The sequence below is a fragment of the Macrosteles quadrilineatus genome, unplaced genomic scaffold, assembly GCF_028750875.1.
Source record: "Macrosteles quadrilineatus isolate MER2022 unplaced genomic scaffold, UCM_ALF_1.0 Scaffold_3__2_contigs__length_128488019, whole genome shotgun sequence".
Lineage (NCBI taxonomy): Eukaryota > Metazoa > Arthropoda > Insecta > Hemiptera > Cicadellidae > Macrosteles > Macrosteles quadrilineatus.
In genome coordinates, this window is record NW_026542596.1 from 87,312,369 (window position 1) to 87,336,547 (window position 24,179).

The 24,179-nt window shown below is 31.3% G+C and overlaps 1 protein-coding gene across 1 annotated transcript in view; it reads right to left on the reverse strand.

Moving 5' to 3' along the window:
- Positions 1 to 302: 302 nt before the first annotated feature.
- Positions 303 to 24,179, reverse strand: part of LOC128989347 (uncharacterized) — a 113,565-nt gene continuing 89,688 nt past the window's right edge. Inside the window, exons 2-3 of the mRNA XM_054411230.1 lie at positions 1,249 to 1,385; positions 303 to 985 (exon numbers count right to left, since the gene is read on the reverse strand). Of these exons, the coding sequence (XP_054267205.1) occupies positions 303 to 985; positions 1,249 to 1,385 (820 nt within the window). The remainder of the gene's footprint in view (positions 986 to 1,248; positions 1,386 to 24,179) is intronic.

A 24,179-nucleotide genomic window follows, 5' to 3' on the forward strand; every position in this document is an offset into this window, starting at 1 on the left:
GACTCGTGGTGACATTTTTTCGGCGTTGTAAACTGCTCAATTTGAGCAATATTAAAAAAATAAAATTAAAAGATCAAAAGGTTACAGCTCAAATTTAAAAGCTATCAAAGCTAAATTAGAATAATATTTTCATTAGCAGTATTAAAAATAATTTAATTAAAATAGTAACTAAACAAAATAATTAATTTCTAATATAACATTATTAGTCATTAAAGTCGTTGATGTTGGTATATTATAACAACATTTACATTATTATTCTACAATCAATATTAACCCTTTGATTGCCACGGTTTTCAATATTGTTAGAATTCGATTCCGTCTGTGCTCTCCATATCAATGTCATCGGTACTGTCGCTGTCAGTTGTGTCGTTCTGGAGATCAACTACGATACGCTGGAAGTTGTCATCACGGATGCCTATTTCCTTTAAAAAGTCCTCTTTCTGAATATTCTCACTGTGTCGCACGCAGTTTTTCCAATCTTCAACGGTAACACGTTTAATAGACTCTTCCAGTAAATTTCTCACATCTTTAATCTTAAAAGTTTTGTTTTGCTCTGCCACCTCCCCTTTCACCTGTGACCAAATCAATTCTATAGGGTTGTACTGACAATGGTACGGTGGAAGTCTTACCACTTCATGCCCCATCCACAGAGCAATGTCATCGATTTCGAATCTTTTATATTCCTTTCTGTGACTTCTGACGATGTTTAATAATTCTCTGACAGTGTGTCTCGGGTTGTGAGGTATCCCTTTGCTGGTTAGCCATTCTGTAATGTCCTTTTTTTTAGTCTTTGAAGAGGGAATTTTTTCTTTCAGTTTTGAGTGATAGCTGGCATTGTCCATAACAACAATACACCCCTCATCTAAGAGTTTCAACATATCTACAAACCATTCTGTGAAAACTTCGTGGTTCATTTCCTTGTGGTAGTCACCTGTACATTTGGACTGAAACACCAGCTCAGCTCCTTCAATGAAACCGTGCTTTGCTGATCCGGCGTGAACAATGATAATCTCGAACCTTTACCGATTGGGACACGCAAACCACCTTCGTTTGACGAATGTTGCCAAATGTATTTCTTTGAATGATTTTGGTTAATCCAGGTTTCATCCAGGTAAACTATAGGCCGCTGTAGTGGATCTTCTCTTAAGTCATGCATTTTTCGGAGGAATTCTAATTTTGCTGTTACTATGTCGTCTCTTTCCATTAAAAAACGCCTACCATCATTACACTTCTTAAATGTGAACCCACATTTTTTAAAAACCTTCCACATAGAGTCTCGCCCCCCTCTAAACCCGATTTTATCTCTTAAAACATTCTTCAGTTTATCACAGGTCACATATTCTCCTCGATCATAGAACTCTAACACAGTACGTCGCACGACATCTCTGTCAAAGCCGTCAAGGCCTGTAATCCACTTTTTATGAGGCTTCTTTTTTGTAGATGATAGAAATTGGTTCCTACAATTAGTATGTATAGGATTTTTGTTTCCTTCTGCGGTAATTCTTTGAATACTTCGAAGTGACAATGAGCATGCATCTGCAGTAGCTTGTTGTGTATTTGAGAATAATTCCAATACTGTAACATTTGGATGGGTCTTAACTATATCCTTTAGGTTTTGATAAACACTAAACACTATTTTTTTAGTCTGTACTGAAATATCTGGAGCTTTAGTTGCCATTTCAAATCACACTGTATTACTTAAGTATACAGAAACCAAACCACATAGTAAACAAAAACATCAACAAATGATTACTCATTTGTTTTGACATTTGCTAACAAAGCGTTATCAGCTGGAGAGGCTATTAGACAAATAAGTGGAGAGGGGGATATATGTAAAATTCCCCTTAAACCGCCTAAATATTTCAGCCAGATTATAGTTTGGAAAACACAAAATTCTGCGTAATGTGTTTTTTTTTCTAATCAATAATGGTAATTGATTGCAACCTACTTTGTATGGTCGCCATTTCATTGAAAAAAAATTTAAAGTTAAAGTTGGAAAATTTTACTAAAATTAATACTTAATATTATTATTTTTTTTTCTATGAAATGGCGACCATACAAAGTAGGTAGCAATCAATTGCCATTATTGATTAGTAAAAAAAACACATTACGCAGAATGTTGTCTTTTCCAAACTAACTACAGATGCATTTTTGTATAGCAAGCGTCGATTAGGAGTTGTAAGCCGAAAACTGGTCAAATAATCAACTTTTTGGCCATATTGATGAAAATGACCTAACTTTAAAAAGCTACAGCGGCTAAACGGCACGGCCGATTTTGACGTATTTAACATCAATCGACGCAAACTTTAATGCACTAAAAGAGACCTTCGGACAACATTTTCCGTAGGATTCGTTATTTAGGAGTTATAAGCGAAAAACTGAAAAAAGTGCAAGATTTTCATAGTTTTTCGACTCCCAAAACTTAAGCAGACGTCAGAATCCGTCGCAAACTCACAGAACTCTTATTTGGGACCCCCAAAAGGTATGAAAACACTTTCCAGCTTTAGACGATTTTTTGGGGAGCACTCCCTATAATTTGATCTAATTTGCCTGGACTATAGCCTGAAAAGCTAAATTATTTCATTATATTATTATGTTTCATTCATTCATTCATTTCATTCAGTTTCATTCATTATATTATTATTATTATTAAAATAAATTATTTCAGTGCAATTCAATATGAGTCATCCTTGGTTTTCAGCTTACCGTTAATATTATGGTTTCAAAATTAAACCATATCAAATAAAATATAAACTTGTTACTACTACTACACATCAGTAGATGGACAGGCATTAACTTGTTTACTTAAAAAATCAAGTGGTGATTACTAACCCAGACTTATAAGAATTTGTATTTTTGATAATATTTTGTAGCTACACAAGTAGTAGCTATAAACAGTTAACTAGCTTATAAAAATGGAAGAACAGATTTTCAACCAGGACTAAAATGTGTATGCAGCTGAACAATTTAAACTATCTAAGTTGATTTAATTATTCTAAATACAAATTATGCAATATTACCTATACAAGTATGAGTTATTAGTTATACAAAACATTAAGTGTGGAAAAATGCAGCAAGCTAATAACGAATTATCTGAATGGACAGACCTTTTTAATCTTGGAGATAAGCAACATCCCGCATTCATAATTGACCTGTATATTTTGCAAGTCATTGTATGGTTTTGCTTTTAATTTTCAACTAAACCACTTTACAAAAACTGTAGGCTTCATTATAGTATTTTGCAACTGTTGTTGTGAAAACAGTTTAAAATTTGATAAAACTGAGAAACACTAAGTACATGGGGCTTTGAATACTTGGTACAAATACAGTTTAAAACTTACCGGTTTAAAGGTTGGTAAGATAATCTTAGACTAGAAATATAAAAGATGAAATTTTCCGATAATTTAAGTTTCGTCATTGATGTCCCTTCGTTGCTATTTTAAGTACTACATTGACGATTTCTGGTCTTCCTTAATGAATTATTTTAGTGTAATTTAATAACAGTATGTTTATACAACTTTTGATAACAAGAAAAGAACGAATACCTTAATCACAATAACAACTTGCAATAGATTGCTTTAACTGAATTATTTATCGGGTAAGTTTCTAGATGCCTAGCAAGCTTGAATGTCACAATAGTTAAAGGCTTAACGGTTATAGCCTCACAAAAAACCATTACGTCATTAAACCGCAGAAAACCACAAACGACATTATCAGTGGAATTCGTTAGCGCGATTAAACCTTTAAGGTAATGGGCAAAATAAAATGGCGAAATAACTTGCGATCATGTGGCGGTTTTAAAATAGGCTGAATAGAAGCTTCGTCGACGACGCCATTAAACCCAGCAGACGACATAAACTGAGTGATAACATGGCAGATAACAGCTGATGGCGGGAGAAAATGCCTCCAATATGAATCGTTGTGAAATGTACACTAAAAATTTTGACGGAAGAATTTATCACCAAACATGTGATAATTCGTATTTGTCAAATTAATTGAGAAGAAAAGTTCTTTAGGTTATTGATTTTGCAGGTGTATTTAGATTATAGTAACCACGTACATTTTTAAATATATTTTCATTGCTTTATCCAACTTTTCGTTTCTATAAATTAACTAGAAACAGATTTTATTTATTGAGTGTCAGAAGTATTTAATAATACGCTTTGGTTTATTATAATAATTTAAATTTGAAAATGCCTTATTAATAAGAATAGGCTAACATGAAGGACTAAATGGCCGTATACCTTAATAGAACAAGTTGTCAAGGATAAAATACAAATGCACAAATGACTTTATTTGTGCTAATTTCAATTGCATAGTACGTTTTAAATGTTAACCGTAGTTTCAAATGAATAAATATCACATAACCTAGTACATATAAATAAACTGCTTAACTGTTCATTAACTTCCTTAACCTTTTTTAGTAATACACAATAATAAAGCACCACACCCAAACTCTTCCCAACTTGGCTCAAGTTAGAAACTGGTTATTATTTTTAAACAAGGAACCTTGAGGTGCTGACTCAGTTCCGATAAGGAACAGACTTTAATTACAAGAGGCTGACAAGACGAACTTCCGACAACAATGGTTAATTAAGCAGCCAGTGTTTTGGCGAGACAACCACTAACACGATAAGGCGATTTTTATCCAATAGAATCATCTTAATAATGGCTGAGGAACTAAAAGTTAGAACATTTCTTTTGTTAAACTAAATGAAAATTTTTTATACAGGCTTACGGAAACATGTTACTGATTATCTTAAAACGATAGAACTATATTCCTCAGGGGTTAAGTGTCAATGTTTTGAGTCTTTCCTGTTAAATGTATTTGATAAAAAATTAATATAACATTGTAATTTTATAAAAAATTCTATGTAACATATATTACTGTAAACATTAGAGTAACTATGCTGAACACTGCAATAATTGTCAGAAGCATTGGATGAAATTAAATAAAAAATTTATATATTCTTGAGCCCCATAAACCATAGGTCACTACTATGGATTATCTAAAAACTGTCTCCAACATGAGCGGCCTATTTGTTTCTTGTTATTTTATCTTGTACGGATATTCATATTATATTCGAGGAGATTATGATTTAAGTTTTTTATTAATTATGTTAATGCTAGAAATAAGTCTCTGCATGAAACAAACGTAGAACCTCGTTAGGAAACCGTTTATTGAACAACCTTGATTCATTGTACTAAATTGCAATACCCAAGTCTTCAATAAGATGTAGTTTAATAACATTAACCCATATAAAATATCATTTCTTAGCAGATTTCAGAATCGCATGTTTAAAAGATTAATACCCCCGCCGCAGCAAACCTGCAGACTAAGCGAATTTCCATTTGACTGATTGGATTTACACTGAAATGTCTACTTAAAAATATAACATTTATTCTTGATTTAAATAGAATTAGTTTAACAAGTACTTAGGTTTGCTGCATCAGGGAGGGTAAAACAGTTTTTTTTTTTTTTTTTTTTTTGTAAAATGTGAATAGTTAGTAAGAAAAAAAAACATTTTCCAAATTTGATCAAAATATGCTCACAAACAAAAAAACTACAACAGTTTACTTATTCTCCATAAGAATAACATGGGAATTTTAAATTTACAATTTTTTGGAATTTTCTCCGTAACCATTAGGGGCATAATAACGCTTCAAAATACTAAATTTTTTGTTTTTTAAGCTCTACAAAATGGTTTGGAAAGAAATTGCAAAATTTTATGTTTTTTGGGTCAAAAATGGGAAAACCCTATTTTTACCCCATAAAACCCCCCGTAAACCCCCGTTCCCATGGTCCGATCATGCTGGATCGCGAACTCGTTCGAATAAACGTACGTTTACACGTTTGTACCAAATTTCATCAAAATCGGATCATTTTTGCTCGAGTTATAGTGCTGACGGACACATATATATATATATATATATATATATATATATATATATATATGAATTTGAACGGATGGTGTTTTTGGCCTCTAGGGACCTCAAAACGAAAAAAAAAATCGGTCCCGCGTCCAGGTCTTACCATGAGTACTATGGTAATAGCTTATTCCCTATATGGGAAATTCGCTAAAAATAAATTAACGTCTAAAAGGTGCAAAGTTTCTAAAGTATATGTAAACATGTTGAACATATATTTTATATATAAACTTAAAATTTTTAATTAATGATGCGAAAACCAAAATTGGAATTATTTATTTATTAAAAAATCTTCAACTTTGTCATCTATTAAGATTTTACTTGGCATCTTCAAGCTTGAAACAACCAGAAAACGACAAGTTTTCGATTTTGTAGTATAGGTTAATTTTTTATACTTACAAAAATATTATTATATAATAGGTAGTTAATAAATAAAACTATTCAAATACTACACATATACCTTTAGGCCTAGAGAACCAATTTAGGTTTTCCTAAATTTGGATTCTAGACCGATAAATAGTACATGAAACCAATTTGAAACCAAATTCACCCAAACACAAGAATATTTTTGTTGATATGAAATGTGGTAACAATTCTGCTCAAAATATGTCCTCACAAATAAAAACTGTCTTTTATGCTTTGTCGTTCAGTTAAAGGTCAAACTGTGTTTCGTTGTGAGGAAGAGGACCCTTGTTTAACATATATGATAACAAGTAGTTTACATAAGAATGTAGGTTTAGAGTGGCGTCTGTGAGACGCTCGAGTGAGTTTCAATAGCACTCAACATGGCTGACAAACTTACTCGTCGAGCGGCGAGTGCTGGAAAGTGTTTGAGGAAAACACATTACCAAAATGGGAATTGAGTAGCGTTTTGAATGTTAGCACTTGGGATTGAAGAATATGCAATCTTTGTATATGTAAAATTTTGAGTAAACTATCGAAGACAATTTTCTAAAAACTAAATATTTTTAAATTGGCAACAAAGGTTACAACAACAACACATTTTTATACAATCAGTCTAACCTTCTGTAAGGTATATATAAAAAACAACTTTTATAAGTTTTTTTTAAACATCTGCCTACTATTTAGATAATTTACAATTTTAGTTTTGTTAGCTGAAACTTTTACACGTAAACTCCATCAAGAAATGGCCATAAAATTATTTCTTGATAAACATGTTTTTAAATCTCTTTCCGTAGATTGGAGGTATGTTTACAAAACATACATTATTTTTAAACATAGCTATAAATGATGGTAAATGATTTTCAGGCTTTTTCATGCTGTACAATATGGTTGAAAATAATGTGATATTGAGTAGTCGTAATAAGTTTAGGTTAAAAAAATCTTCTAAAAGCGCCTTTAGGTTTGATAAGATTTTATTTCCAAACTTTGAAATATATTTTAACTAATTACTTTTCAATTAATAATCACAATAGTGCTTTATTATGTATGATTGTTTCCTAAAGTGACGCACACCAACATCAGCTGTTAGTTCGCAAGTTTTGGGCCTGGGGAAAGTAAACAAGGCAGTTTGCAAGAGAATGGCTTGATACTAAACTCAATTCTGATATCTACAGGGATAATATTTCCTTGACAACTCTTCTCCAAAACTTTGCTTACGTAAAACAAGGGCACTCCTAGAATAAATAACTGTTATAAGCCATGACTGATTGATTGTTTATGAGGCAAGGAGAAGATGGAAATTATATCGAAGGTTTTGGCTTTACTAAACAAACATTTACTCTACTGGCTTAGTGTTTGAAACACAGCTAATTTTATTACATAATCGATCAAATTGTTATTTAATTTGGATAATTAAAACTATTTCCAATTGAATTTTGTTATTAAGTAAATTACACACGCGTTAGCATCTAATAAAATATTATTTATTGTTAAAGATACGCAATTGAATAATGCCCGTAGTTCTACAACTTCAAGAAGTTGAAAAACACTGCATGGATTCAAATTAAATATATTTAAATAATTGTTGTCAAAATAAAAAAATAGCTGTTGATTTGCTTTGTACGAGCTTTTAATGTATGACAACTTCAAGTACCTAAACATGTTAGGTATATCTAATGGAAGCTACTTCATTAACAGGTTTACCCAATTCTCTTCCCCATGCCCAATGCCTCACAAAGATTGACAGATTATTGTAATATATTTATATTTTTGTGAAACTCGCCTGCAAACAAATCCAATCGTTAAATAAATTAAAATAAAACAATTCAGGATTTCTTATAAGATCATATTTTGAGACTACTTTTAGGAATAAGTTGCCTTAAAAAGCTCATATTATGTTTGATATCAAAAACAGGTTGACTCAATAAAATTATAAGTATAAGCTGTAACTTAAATGTTATACGCATTTGCTTAACATGAATAACTCATCTATCACTTGACTATGTTAAAATATTATTTTATATTTTTTGATAAACGATAAGACATAAAATATGTAAGGTAAAACGCTAACTGAGGTGTAAAATTGATATAAGGTTGATTTACGCCTGTTTTTGCCGCATAAGGAATTTATGATGAAGAATTTATGGTTTTCGGTCTTTTTGTATATTGTTGTAGGTCCGCGCATAAACTTAGCTCAATACATCGTCATCGAAAAGCTAATCTACAAAGATACACGGTAAAACAGCAAATAAAAACTGTAGGAAAATATGCAGTTCTTAGTCTTTGTCAAACTACTGTGAGTAAGCTATGATTATTTGTCTATGTTTACAGTATTTAAAACAAAAAAATCCCACTTGAATCCGAGTAATAATTTTAATCGATGAACATTGTAGTAAAATTGGGTACGTTATTAACGAGTACTACACAATAATCTAATCAAATGATTTTAAAATGGTGGTTTGTCATGCTTTTCCTCCAACAGGGTAGTAGGAGCTTGACTTAAGAAAAACTACCCATATCAGCACATAATAACCAAGCAATGCAGATATAACTGTAAATAATAAAAATAATAAAATATAAAATAATCTTATTCATTCATCTTTCTTATTATGGGTTTCACAGTTTTCAGGATAGTTATGTGCATGTTTAGAAACATATTTGCAGTAAAAACACGATTGTAAATGTACATGTAAGCATAATAATGATTCTATAAGTCCACACAAAAGGTCAGTCCAATGTTTAAGCATTCCTTATGAAAGATAAACAATACATTATGCTGTAATTATGCCTAATAAGCTTTTAATACTTGAATAAATTATAAATAGAGACTGCTTTTGTTCGAGTATTTAATTATCTTAATAAAACCACTTAATAAATTAAGACTGTTTGTTAGCTGTTAAAACGTTAATATTTGTTTCTAATCACAATGTGTTATATTATGATTATATGTTAATTGTTTAGTATTATTTAAATTTATTATTCACACAACTGTAAGTGGACTGAATACTTAATATATAATTTCAATATTAGGATGATTTCAAATATAGTTTCCTACATAGTTTTAACTCTAACTGTACAGCATTTATAATGATGAATCTGACAATTTAAACGTCAAAAGTGTGACCCTAAAGAATGATTGAGGTAAATACAAATTTGAGACATAACAGCAGATCTATTTACATTTTTTCATTTCTGATCAAAGTAACAACTAAAATCAGTCAGTATGAAAGGTATTCATTGTTGAACAGAATGAAATTCACAGAATCAGTTAAATACATATTAATTTCAAAATTAACAGGTAAGGTTGTAATCAAGGAAAGTTTCGTGAGGAAGTAAAGAAAGCCATCGCTGTCAAAGCGTTCAATTCTGTGAACAAATATTGCCTGAAGCATCGATTTATCCTGGCAAGTCGGAGCTCTACGTATTCCGTAACTATTTGATGTAAACCCCATTTACTTTCAGTAGTTCGTTCACATTCCATTTTATATACTAATGTTTCAGTATCCATCTAGAAGAGCTGTTAATTTTTTAAGCTCTGGGTTTACCACTAAAGAATTAAGCTTTCAAACAAAATATTCACACTAATAAATAAGTAATTTCCCCTAATTAACCAATGTTAATATTTTATGTCAGTAGGCTAAAAAGCAAGTTTAAAAGCACAACTATCTTAGACTTAGTATTTAGTATTCTTTATGGTAAGTTATTTTTACGGGACCAATAAACATTTTAATATTGGCACCCTAGAAACCAAAATCCCACAAAGTTTATTGATATATTCAATACTCTATACTTTCAACTTTTAGTTAGTACAAATAAATTTAAAAACCTGTAATATGCAATGTGTGTTCGTAAAGAATTCAATAAAATATTGGATTAGGGTTTTAAAATATAATTTCAAAAGTCACAAACTATCTATTGCATTGTTATTTTAAATGGATATATAATGATGATTCTGAGTGATTTGACTAGAGAGCCCATTGAGACTGTACTAGAGTGTCCCCTTCAACATGTAAACCTATTATAACTGGTATACCGAGATGTTTTATTATAAAAGTTGTATACTGTCTGCTACGTCATTCTTATAGACAGCACTAAAAAAAGTTAAATAATAATAGTTTAGTAGTAGCGAACTTTTTAATCCTCTATCATGGAGTAGCTAAACCCAATAGTAAGTTTCTTTTGGGATAAACATAATATTTAAATTCAAATAATTATCTGAAGATTTTCTTTGTGTACAGGTTTGCAAAAAAAGTAGCATTTCCCCTAATACAGGATGAACACAATAATTGAGAAACAAAACTGAATTTTCTGATGCATAAAAGTTACAATAATATGAAATTCAATTTAGGAAATACTGTTTTTCAAACCTAATTAACCGAAATTCTAGAAAACCAGCGGTTAAAACGACGAATTAGCAGAATGCGTTCTGCAAAGTTATAACCCTTTGATAAAATATTTTCTGCCAAACAAATATTCACTTCCGAGAAAAAATTAAATTGCAATCCTAAGGGAACGGTAAAACCCAATTAAACAGCGTCAGACGAAAATTTATCGTCGAGGGAAACGCGGCTGTTACCAAAGCGAACAATATTTCATTCGAAATAAACTGTTTAAAATAAAATAATTGAATTGTTGTCACTACCTTTTATGGCAGAAATTGACGTGTTCTTCAGTAAAAAAATCGTCTTTAAAAAAACAAGGAATGGGAGAAAAAGACTGCTGGGGAAAGTATACTCAATCAAGTATTTATTCCAGTCACCGTTTTTAATAATTATTTGTAATAATAGTCAAAACTGTTCAATATTGGGATACTTTTAAAATTATAATTTAAAATTAATCCGCAGCTCAACAACTAGTGTAAATTCGACGACCGGGTTATAGAGGCATCAAATCAATGTAATGTATTTTTTCATTACTAGATTGTCATAAATATACTTGATGTCCTAATTTAAAGGTACTTAGTTTTTTTTTTTTTTTTTTTTTTTTTTTTTATATTGATCATAGTGATAAAACAAATTTTATAATTTGTATCCTTTTAAATCAGTGGCTCTATTATATTCGCAATGATCTTTTTAATGTTCCAGGTCCACAAAACTTAAACTGTGGGGTATTTAATAAAGGATTTAAAAGTGTAAAACCCCCGATGTGTTAAATGTGAAACGTAATTACTGGAGTGAATTGAGTCAAGGCTCGCACGATTTCAGCCGTAAACCTAAACAAGACCGTAACCAGACATAACACCGCACACCTGTGACCAATAATGGGGCATCACTGTGAACTGGACGTCACATTGCCAGCCGGGCACCACTGTGAACAGGACGCCACATGACCGGTAGTGCTCTCTGTTGACCAACTGTGAAACAACAGATACCACTTTGGGCTGTTATTAAATGGATTTCTTTTACCTCGGGTCGTGAAAATTGTGAGAATTATGTGTTTGAAAACTTTCCTCTATATGGGTTTTTCTTAAAAATGGTTTATCTCAAATTCTAATTTAATTATCATGAGGCATAAGGTAAAAAACCTAACCTTTAAAATGTTATTAATTTTTAACAGGGCAGTTTTAGTTGCCCTTTTCTACAATCATTGTTAAGGCACGAGCCTGGGGTTGTTTTTCACATTACCTCAGGATAGACCTAGGGGTTGCGGCATTATCACTTAGATAAAATCTATTGGTGATTTGGCGGGATTTGAACGCAGGACCTCAGGAACCGAAGTCCCACGCTCTAACACTAGACCAGCTCGCTCCCCATTATAACGTAATTGATCAAGTTACAGTTTAAAAACTTATAATTAAAAAAAATTAAAAAATACAGGAATAAAGGATTATGTATAAATTCTAAAGGATACGCACAATCCATTCTATTTGTCACATAGCTTTTATAGAACTTTTAATACTTTATTTAATTGCAGATTTGTATTGAACCACATTTGTTGAAGCCACATTTTGATTAAATAAAATGCCTTCAACTTTTTTACAACATATCTCAATCTCTATTACATTGTACACTTGTATGTTGACTATAGCTTAGGTTTATTGTATTAAAACTCACATTTTATATCTGCTCAAAAACTTAATTAAGTGATGCTATAACATACATGTCAACAAACCGACTCCACGGACTGGAATGGCCAACTATATGAATTCGGCTATCAAAGCTCCCAAGTGGGATAGACCTCTGATACATTATAGAAGGAAGTTACTTTTTATAATATCCATGTTTTCAAATATTATATTTTAACTGTCTTAATGTGTGTGTGTATATTCTTTGCTTATGCTGAGAATACATTCTCTAAAATAAGTTTACATTAGTAATCAAAGTTTATAAAAAATCTTGCAAAATTGCATTTTGTTTTGTGTTAAAACAGGCAAAGTCTGAGGTGTATAACCAAAACCTCATCCTTACGCGAACACCCTTCTTCCACCGCTAACAAAATAGGTTGAGGAGAAAAGATTGAATTTGCTTTGCTCGTTTCATGCAAGTTTCTAAAACATCATTTTATCATTTTGTATTTTATTTTTACATATCTACGCTAAAATGAGTAAAAAAATGCATTTTAGCCTAAGTTTCTTTCATAAATTTTTAATTTATTTTACTTTTACACTAGTTTAATGTTCTATAGCAATTTTATACCACAAAAAAAAGAGGAAACCGTTTAAAATGTATAACAACTAGCTTCCAACGTGTACACTCGGTTTATATATAACCTTCCAAAATATATGTAATTTTTGGCATGCTTTTAATTGAATAATCGTAGAACTGAAAATTTGGAATACGTTCGGGAAGAATAAAGAAAAAATACGGTATATATAAATAAAAAATCTAAATATAAAGATAATTTTAACAGCAAGATTGCATTACAAAGATACAGTCTAATAAACTCCTACTAATTTTTTTTATAATATAAATTAGTGTATCCAACGAAACAATGGAAAGCATTGGGAAAATCGGACGGTTGTAAAAGACTTAGAAATATTCCACAATCTCAGTAGCATTAACAATTCATTGCATCTGGTGATATTACAAGTCTTTATTCTTTTTATTTAATGTCTTAAATTAAATGAGGTAGGGAATAATGAATACAAGCGTATGGTTTTAGAAGATAACATGATTAATAGAGGGTATTTATTTCATAAATATAGTTATGCTATATATATCCTACATTGTTACTGTAAATTAATTTAACAATTTTATGCTGAAGGTTTTATGCTAACAATTTTAGGTTGTTGAATGTATTTTTTACAGATATAAAAAAATTTGTCTTAAAATACCTGTAACTAAATTGAATAACAATGAATGTAAGCTTAACAAGTTTATACATGAAGATTTAATCATATAGTCTTAAAAGTTGAAGATACACCCAGCCTTCCTAGTTTCACACCTATGATATCAACGTTGCATCAATATTTATGACAAAACTGTTTCAATTTAATACTAATTAACTAAACTACATCCAAGCACATAACCAATTTCAACTCGATTATATGCGACGTTAACCTGTAATCCGTAATAGACAGTTAGCAGCTCTGAAGCTTAAACACATAACACACCTGACGCCGGCTAATGGGACATCATGTGAACAGGCCTGGTAACTGAGAAGTATTGTGTAGATCGGTAGTGTGTATTGCAACACCACACTACCACTGTCAATGGTGAATACTTACGTTGGATAGATTAATATTTTCTAACATGGTATTTTGTGTATTTTCAAAAATATTTCGTGTGAGGGTTTTTTATTTATGTGAAGTGGGGACCAAATTAGGCACGGAGTTAATACGGATAAGTTATCAAATATATTAGTAATTTATTGTACGTGTTTAGATGGAACTGCCATATCTTCAAAACGATTACACTGTGTATGTTTTTATTCCTATAAATTTAAATACTCTTTGATGAACACATTTAAAATGAAAAACAGTCTTTAAGCCTCATCCCTAAAGTCAAAGCCTAAAGTTACCTATCCCTCAGATAGTCGTAGCGTGTTTGACCTAATGGGTGTAGGCTTTGTAGAACTTATAAATATACATTAGATTACAATTAAAAAATGTAAAAAGCTGAAAAATGTAGCATTTTCGCCAAGAAACATATGGACCATACAAATATGTCGGACTAATGTTAAATGCTGTGAATGATTTACAAAGAAAATTGTCGAAACAAAAATATAGACATATTCAAAGTTAAAAGCCTACTTCAAAAGTACGATGTAGCTTCATAGTAGAAATTGAAATAAATCACAACGAAAATTAAATGATAAAAGCACAAACTCTTAAGTAACTCGATCTAGACAGAAAAGAAACAACTAAACACTCCATTCCGTTATTACACGCTCAGATATTTGCAATTCAGATTAAATTAAGCTCCTTTCCATTAAAATGGAGAAATAAGCTAATCTTACAAAAAGGAAACCAATTTGCGGGCTTCGGATGATAAATGAATAATCTTTTAATGTTATTTTCTACAAATATTCATGCCGGAGGTAAAAATTAAATTGCAAGCGTAAGGGAACAGCAAAACCAATTAAACAGCGGAATTATTTCCTCACGAAGTGCGAGTGTTAAAAACATGGAAATTCTGAGTTTTATTTAAAAATATATTTTGTAGAGAATATATATTTTATTTGAACATTCGAAATTCAATTTAGCGTACGAACATCATCAACGTAACAACGATAACTTTAACATTAATAATTTCTTACTGATGTTCAACGTTTAAAAAATACTTAAATTACTGTAAGATTTTTCTAAAAAAATAATTCTATGAAAAACTATAATGTAGATTAACGTGAGTAGTATTAATTGGTGAAAAAGCGGCACGTATTTATTGTAATTTGAGTAGTTCGTAGAAGCAGATCACGTCCAAGAAAATTAATAATGAACTATTCTATTTAAATATATTTTAATATATTCCTTTTTAAGGAAAATATTCAGTTCTTAGATTTAGATTTCGTAATTAAATATGCAAACAATAATTTATGATTAATTTGTAAAAACGTTGAAGTGATTAAAAGCTGAGCAAACATTTATACATATCAATTAAAAAATTTGTTTTAAACTCCATTGAAAATTTAATAAATGATAAAGGTATTACTGTAATTCTTTGCAATTATAACACTTATAGAACATCATATATTCTAATATTTAATAATCGATATTTTATACATATTATCAATAATGACATCCAAGAAATCACTAAATGAATGTATAGTGTATTTTTTATGTAAACGATTTATACAATTAAATATAAATCATAGGCAATAATAAATTTAATTGAATTGAATTGGACAATAGTTCATTAAAACGTTTCATTATATTGGGACAATATTCTTTCATGGCCGGAAATTGTTTATACAGCCCAAAGTAATATTAAAGTCAACATTAACATTGAGCTTACAATGTATAGCTCCTAATAAAAGAAATCAAACAAAAACCCCCAATTCATATAAAAAAGATCAAGTCACAAAAGTTTCTTTGAAATCCGTATCCTCGACTTAATTTAGGCGAGACTTCGCTCTTTGTAAACTTTAAAATCAACCCTTCGCCGAGAATAAGGGCAAAAATGACCTTAGAATATTCGGCAATCTCCACTGCATTAAGAATTCATTGCGCCTGGTGTATTTTTACCCCGTCCTCAACTCTTTCATTCGCTCTTCTAATGACTGGTAGGCGTTGTAAGGGAAGCTTGGGGGGAGGAAGAGCCAGATGTGCAAATAAAAAATGAATATTTCATGATGGCGCCCGTTGTAGCGGTTACAGCTGATCAAAATCTGGATTGCCGTCGGCTTTGGCCTGATGTAATATAGCCTGCAGGATTTGACCGTCGCTTTATTCTCTTCTGACGTTTAATAGACCGATTATACGTTGTTTTTGTGTATCTAAAGTTTTTAATTTTTCCTTAGCAATAGTTAGTCTGGTAAATCGCATGGACGTATTAAATTGGGAACTCGTTGTTTTATGATAATTTATTCATGTACTACGTTGAGATAATTTTAGTTGTTTACACCTGAGAATTATACTAATGAGCATCAATTATATTAAAATGAAGTAATAAAAAAATATAAATGTATAAATTTACAGATTTTGGACAATTAAAAAAATTAAATAAGTAGTGATTATAGACGTCCCAATAAAGTTTAACTTATAATCTAAACATCCATCTGGTAAAATCTGCTTAGAAGAAATAATAACAACATATTAAATAAATTAAAATTACTATAACTTAAGTTCTTAGTACAAACAGTTAGAAAAAAGGATTTTAAATATGAAAGTCAATTTACTCTGACGGCATTGAATATTTATTGCAAAGTACGAAACAACTTTGGCATAAAGTAAGCACATTTAGATATTTTTCTTAAAGTTATTAAAGCTCTAACATAGTAGTTTTAATTAAGAATTCGGTATTCTTTAAGTTTATTTTTCATGTGGTTGTACAATTTTAAAATTCAAAGTTCATAAAATTAGGAAATAAATTATTAAGAAAGGATATAAAAAAATAAGATGTGTGTGTTTTGTCAAAACCAAATAAACTGTACTAGCAGGAATGTATAGTAAACTTTCATGATTTGAAAGAGGAAATCACCAACAAGAAAAACACAACAACACCCAAAGACAAAACGCGATTCTCTTTTATTTTATTATAATGGAAATGTTATTTTTCCTCAGAAATTTAAAACGAAATATATTAGAAGAGAAAAGATGGGGAGATGTCAACGATAATGAATTTTTGGGCGCTCTCGGTTATTTGGCGTTAAAATATTCAGCAGACCTTTAAACCACGGACTCAGTTATTTAAAATATTTCCACGAGCAAATATTTTAAATACAGAATCCATTAGTATGTTTAAAATTAACTTCAAATACTAATACCACTTACACCAGTACCGCTTAGCGTGTTTTAATAACATTGCAATTTTTGTTTTAAACAATGAGAGAGTATGCTTTAAAACATTATGTCTTGTTGACAATTTTATGTGTTTTCTTACATAGAATAGTAATTTTGTTATGAATAGTATTTTGTTAAGATTTTATTGTGAAAGTTTTTAATATTGAATTAAAATAATTTCATACTCATTTGAAAATTAATGGGTAGAGAACTATTATAACAGCTGTCTTTACAACTAAACAAAATTTATTTGTCAAAGGTAAGCCTGCTTTTAACTAAGGAAATTAATTTTATATTTTTATTCCACAGTAAACATCCTGAAAATGGTTCTAATTTTTTAAAGTGACAAATGTATTTGAGACAGTTAAATAAACATTTTACCCAGGACAACCCCATAAAACGACACTATCTATGTTAATCCCACGGGTATAAATATATTGTCTGTGCAGCAATATTTTATCAAGATTGAGTACCTTTCCGTGCAACAAATTAGAATGGCGATTGCGTGGTGTTTGTATATGGCGTGACCTGGAGTTGAAAAAACCTTTTTGTTGTAAAGGTGAAAAGGTTTGCCTCACTCCCGCTGTGTTTTCTGAGAGATAAACTTGATTGTGATATCTTTGTTTCAAAGTGGGGAATCGTAATTAGTTCTTGATAATGTATAAGTGTGAAATTTATATCGTTACTGACATTTGAGGTGGCAGCAAATGCTAATACGATAACATTAAAAGTTTTTTGGGACCTTGCTGTCCTTGCCATTGTTTTTGGTGTTTTGAAAGTTATTCTTGTTAGTTGGTGGACTATTCTGTTGTGAAGCAAATCTGCGGATCCTCGTCCTGGTGACGACATTATTTATTAGGACAGTTCATTCTTAAGTTTTATCTGCTACCCCTTGCTTTGCTTTTTACGTACAAAGCTCAAACGTTTGACGCACCTGTAGAGAGTAAAATTCCAGGAAAATAGCTGCATTTAAATTAGTTAATTTTAAATCAAAAATATGTAAAATCTGGTTACTAATTTTATAATAACTTTATGTTACATTCTTTTATATTTTAATGAGCTTACATTTGTATTTTTAAGTTAATACTTGTTCATCAGAGGTACGTAATAAAATACATAAAAAATATGTTTATACGTCACTAAACGAAGTTATGAATCGCTATCGTTTAGGCTTGATGGTTTTTCAATTTGACCAAGAGTAAAAAATTAGTAATAACGAACTATCGAAACAACCTTGTCCAATTAATATGGGTGAAAATCCAACAACCTAAGAAAGGAATCAGTTGGAGAACAGTGGTTACGAAATAAAGGACTTTACTCTGTAGACAATCAAGTGTACCCAAAGGGTAAGGGGTTACTTGAAGCCACATTGGTGGAGGGGGGGGGGTGTGCAGTAACCGGATTTTGGGGAGGATGTACAGTAACCGGATTGTCCAGCGATACAGCCCCAACACGGCTCTATCATATACTCTATCAACTTTTTCATTTCATATCCCCTAATGGCGTAATGCAATCCAAGGCTCCATTATCAAAACCACCATTTTCTTTGAGAGGTTATTCTCAACGCCTTAGACTCTTTATCCACAACAACTTACTTTTCACAAAAATACTGTTTTACGTTTCATCGACATCGACGACATATACACAAATTAAGGCTTTTTCTACATATTATATAACAAAGGTAATTTATATTTAAATGATTAAAATTAGAATTAAGTGCTAAAAGATGTTTAATTTTCTATTAACCAAATCAATATACAATTACAATTAACAATTACATTTACAATTTATTCATAAGGTTTTTTTGTGTTATATAGGATTTAGCTTAACTTCAGCAAAGAATGAAAATAAGTAGAAGTTTTAATCAGTTAAATTTCTAAAATTCTCCTTAGTGTTTAATTAGTTGAAAAGAAATATTCCCCCAGAAATCTATCAAATAAAGTACTTGTTTTTGTGTGCTTCTACAAAAACCACTGAATAAATTAAAGTTTCGTTGCAAACATATTATTTAGATGAAGATAAATATAATAGCCTACAAACTACTTTATGTTTCTTTCGGGTTGTGACGCGACCAATTAAAAAATTGTTTAAATTTATTTAAATTGTGACCTGATGCATTGATATACGTAGTACAATGTAGGAGCAGCATAATTTATATGGTAGTTGCCGGTGGGTTTTACCTTTTTACACTACAAACTAGTATTAAACTATTTAAAAACTAATTTTTCCATTTAAAATATTGTAAAATGAACTAATGTCAGTTTGAATAAACAAAAAACTTTTAAATATGGTTTGTTTAATTTAGAAAAAATACAAAGTAGGCCTACTGCACAAACTAAAAAGTTTACTTTAATAAAACTGGTAATCTTCATGAATGCAAAATCTTCTAATAAACTCGATCAAACGGAAAGTCAATACTGGGGTAAACAAAAGGAGGGAGAAACCCCGCAAAGCAAATACGCATATAAGCAAATGCTCGCTTGGGGACAGAGTTCAATTTGTTTAAAGAGTTTTGCACGTTGATGTGATTGTTTTAGAACTCAATTTGATACTGTGGCTTGGTAAGAAACCGGAAGTAAACTCGGCGCTTCCAAGTGAGTGACATCGGGACAGTGGTATGTGAGTCTGCCTGAGCGAAAATCGGGTTAAGCTGAATTTTTGTTTATCCCGAAATGGTTTAGGCATGGGAATATCGATCGGATTGATAGATTTAAGGAAAATGCTTGGAATTAAAAAGATATACTGTAATAAGATACTAATATTTGTAATAGATGGTATGAAGGAGAAGGAGAATTATATATTTTTAAAGTTTAAATAAAAATGTATTCAAACAAAACAGATTGTAATATTTTGAAATTATTTTTTCACTCCTAACGTATTAAAAAAACTGGATATAGACAAAACCCACATTTCACTCGTTTAGAAAAAAACATAAAACTCCACAGAAGATTATTTAATTCAAAAACGTAATGTTTTAATTTATGTAATACCAAACAAACCAATCAATTTGTACATTTATTGTGCCTATCAAAGCTAGTGGTAGTTATTCAGTCTTTTGTGTGGGAACGGCCCAAACCCTGACTTGTCACTATCACGACGACCTGTTATTTGAAATAATCATTAATTGATTGCCCAATGACAAATTAAATTTGGGTGTGGAACCCTTCTCACTTGGGATCACACAAACGACCTTCCAATTAAAAGGCGAACACTGTACCCAGAATATCTAACTCAAGTTGGAAACGTCTTACAAGAAAGTATGATAAGTTTAAATACAATTAAAAAATACAGAAATCAAACTCATTGTTGAAAGCAGTGGTAAACTAAGGCTACATTTACCAACATGGTCCCCTAGTTAATCGTTTTAACACAGTTTGCTAGTCACTGTAGCTTGGAACAACTTACGTGAAGTGAGCTCGAAGCTCTATTGAGCTCTCGGTTGCGCCCCGTCTGCTTACGCCAGTAATTAATAGATTCGTGTACAGCATCGAACTCCCCAATCTCCCTCCCTCCCCCAAACCAGCACCTAAATAAATTTCCGACCTCCTGCAACGCCGCCAATACTAAAATGTTTCCTTCAAGGCTTCCGATTAAATACGGCTATTTTCTATTGGTTTAGGAGGAAATTGGGTTTTGCCATCGGACGAAATTTCCTTTTTTTTCGACCAAGGGAAAATGTTATTAGGGAGATTGGTGGGAAATATAATTTTGTTTTATTCTTTAAAAATCTTTGTGTAATAACATTTTTATATAGTTGATGGATTTTGTATTCTTTAACTTTGCTAAAATTGGTGTTAAGACTTTTTAACAGAAAAAAAATTATTGTAATGGTGAAAAAATGTTTTATCACAACACATATGTCTAGTTTGATTTACCATATGATCTGAAAATACTAAAATCTACGTACAGTTTGAAACGTAATTAAAGAAAGAAACCGGTTCTTTGAATGTACATTAGTCTCAAAACTAATATATTTGACTCAATATATTTAAGCGTGCACTACTTGTACTGTTTATTAGAGTTGTAGTTGAATCTTTCACACATTTATCACATATGCAATATTTAATAAAAATGTAAATCGTAAATACACTTTACTAAAAGTGTATATTATTTTCATTAACCGTGTGTAAGCCTATACGGTATTAAGAATTAACAAAAGTGTTCTTGTTTTATTATGCATGACATTACTTTTAGGTTTTGTCACAATACTGAAGACTATTGTGATTTATGTGTCATCACAACTGAATCACACAACACAAGCGTTACAAATTTAACTTCATATTAAGTTATTTCACCTTCGATAGGCCTAACTACAATATCTTAGAAACACTATTAATCCTGCAAAACATATGATGTAACAAGAAAATAGTAAAAAAAAAAAACAATAATAACATCAATATGAGATGTCATGATAAAGATTTAAGATACCCTTACAAACAGGCACTATTTGCCTAAAACCCATTCAACTCAATCATCAACAATTGTTTGGAAACTTTAACAAGTATATGTATTAATTTAACACGAAATATGCTCGTAGAATAAAGTGGAGATCTTAATATTCATTCCAGTATAATATCCCATCACATATTCGGAAAATAACATTAATAATTATATTTAAATTGAAGATTTAATCCAAACAATAAATTCCAAACACCAAACATCGATGGTTGGTGGTAGAACTTGGATTGTTGACTCGCTCGCAGTCCTCAACAAATTGACCTGAAACATCCAACTTCACTGATTCAACTTCACCGACAACTTCACCGGAATTAAACCTCCAGCTCGGAACACTTTCCTTTCACCGGAACCAATATTCTGGCGTCGATATTCCAAAGCGGGAAACTGTGTTTGTTTAGAACAAAAGAGGAATTGAGATTTCCGCGGGAAAAGTAGTTGGTGAAAATGTCATGGTTGCGATATTGAAGATTTAAGTTTAGAGTTGTAAGACATGTTATTTATTTGATTATGAAATTCTCAGAAATATAAAAGATTATAAGTAAATAGATAGTCTATTATAATATTTTAACCGGTAGCTTACATTTTCAAATGAATAAATTAGGTTTAGTTAACAGTATGACCTATTACTTTGAAATGTTTGGCCAATATAAATAGTTACCAGGTAAAGTTTGCTAAAGAGCCCATCTTGACGCGCTCCCTGCCGTTAATAAATATGTTTGGTTAGCTTACAATATTATGTTTACCACAAAACTCTTTTAAAAGTTGGAGTATTTGTCGATTATCCAGACTAATGTTTTAGTGATTGAGTGAAGGTTTGGTTCGTGAGTTCAATTCTGAACCTAGATATTATTTTGTCATCACACAAAGATGCTTTCTAACAAAAGTGCAAGGTTAGATACTGAAAAAGTCATCGTTTTAACGTTCCCTTACGAAATAAGGCGTTGAAAACACAAAACAATCCCTAATGTATTTGCATTGCTTCTACCCATGTTGATATTAAATTCACAGTTCATTACAAGTTCCTTTCCAAAGACAACTCTATGTAAGCAATAGTTGCACACCCAGGACAGCAAACACACAAAGGCTCGAGTAGTGTTTACAGTTCAGGACAAAGGGGACTAACAGTCAACTTGTAGACAGGCTGCATGCGCAATGGGCAATGCCCACATGGGGCAAACATTGCATAGTAGTTGCAACTTGTGCTTGCAAGAGGTGAATTGTTAGCTGATGTGACCTACGTTACCATGCTGTCTGTAACCAGGATGCATTGCATGACGTCCAAGTATCACGACGTCCAAAGTCAGTGTCACGACGTCCAAAATATAATGCACGACGTCGTGCAACAGTCGAATAGTTATTGGACGTCGTGAGACAGCTCAAAAATTATATTTTGGACGTCGTGACACTGACTGATATGGACGTCATGGCATTTGGACGTTGTGCAACACCCCTTGTTTAATCCGGACATGTCAAGTACTCAAGATTTAGTTTAAACTGGCTGGATTGTATTAGTTCGAATAGGAACTGTACAATCTACAAAACTTACACTTGGTTCAACCATACTGTTTATACGAGTATAGTTGCTAACAGTTGGTAAATTAACCAATGAAATGTGTTAAAGATCTTAGAACCTCTGTTTGGGAATGACAGTGTTTGTCTTACTATTTTTAAAGGTATTCGTTAAATAACCCTCCCCTCCCCGATTTAGTTATGTTTCTATACTCCCTTCAACAACATTCAATAAAAAATTGCAGATATCTTATACAAGAGTTGGTGAAAAGAACCACACACTGCCTACATAGGCAGTTTCCAATATACAAATTTGCCTACATAATCAATCTGTGGCTTGTACTGTACATACAAGCCAGAAATTGTCCAATTATGCGTGACTCAAGAATAACATAATTCGCTCATATTTTTGTAATATAACTTAAGGATGTATTTTGAATAATATGAATTGGGAAAGTAACTTAACTATGTTCTTTATATCACAAGGTTTCAATAAAAAAAATCCACAAGAACAGTACTATAGGCCTACAAGTTAATGAACAATATAATAAAATTCTATACAAATCAATTCATCAATAATTAAATAATGGTAGATACGCGAAACAAGGTATTGGCTCTAATTTTATACAAAGAATAAATTAGATTAACAAATTTCCAGCTCAAGGCTTAATGTGACTTAAGTTCTCGCAACAAAAGTTGGGTCGGTTAAACTCGGCAAATTGATCAGATTGTGACGTTCAGGCCGATTTGCTGAGGTTCTTACTTCGATGACGCTGAAGTTGAGAACTCTTCAATGTTTACTTTCGCCGAGCTTCAAGTCACATTTATATCCAGCAAAGATCAATGCTGACTTTTCCTTACTTTGAGTAATGTTTCTTTGTATGCTTCTTCTGTTATTTGCAAGGTTTTTTTTCAACTAGGAATTTATTTTGGCCATTTCCAAAGTGGTCGGTGAAAAAATAGTGTTCAAGACGTTTTGGGATCGATAATTGTATCCTGTCCT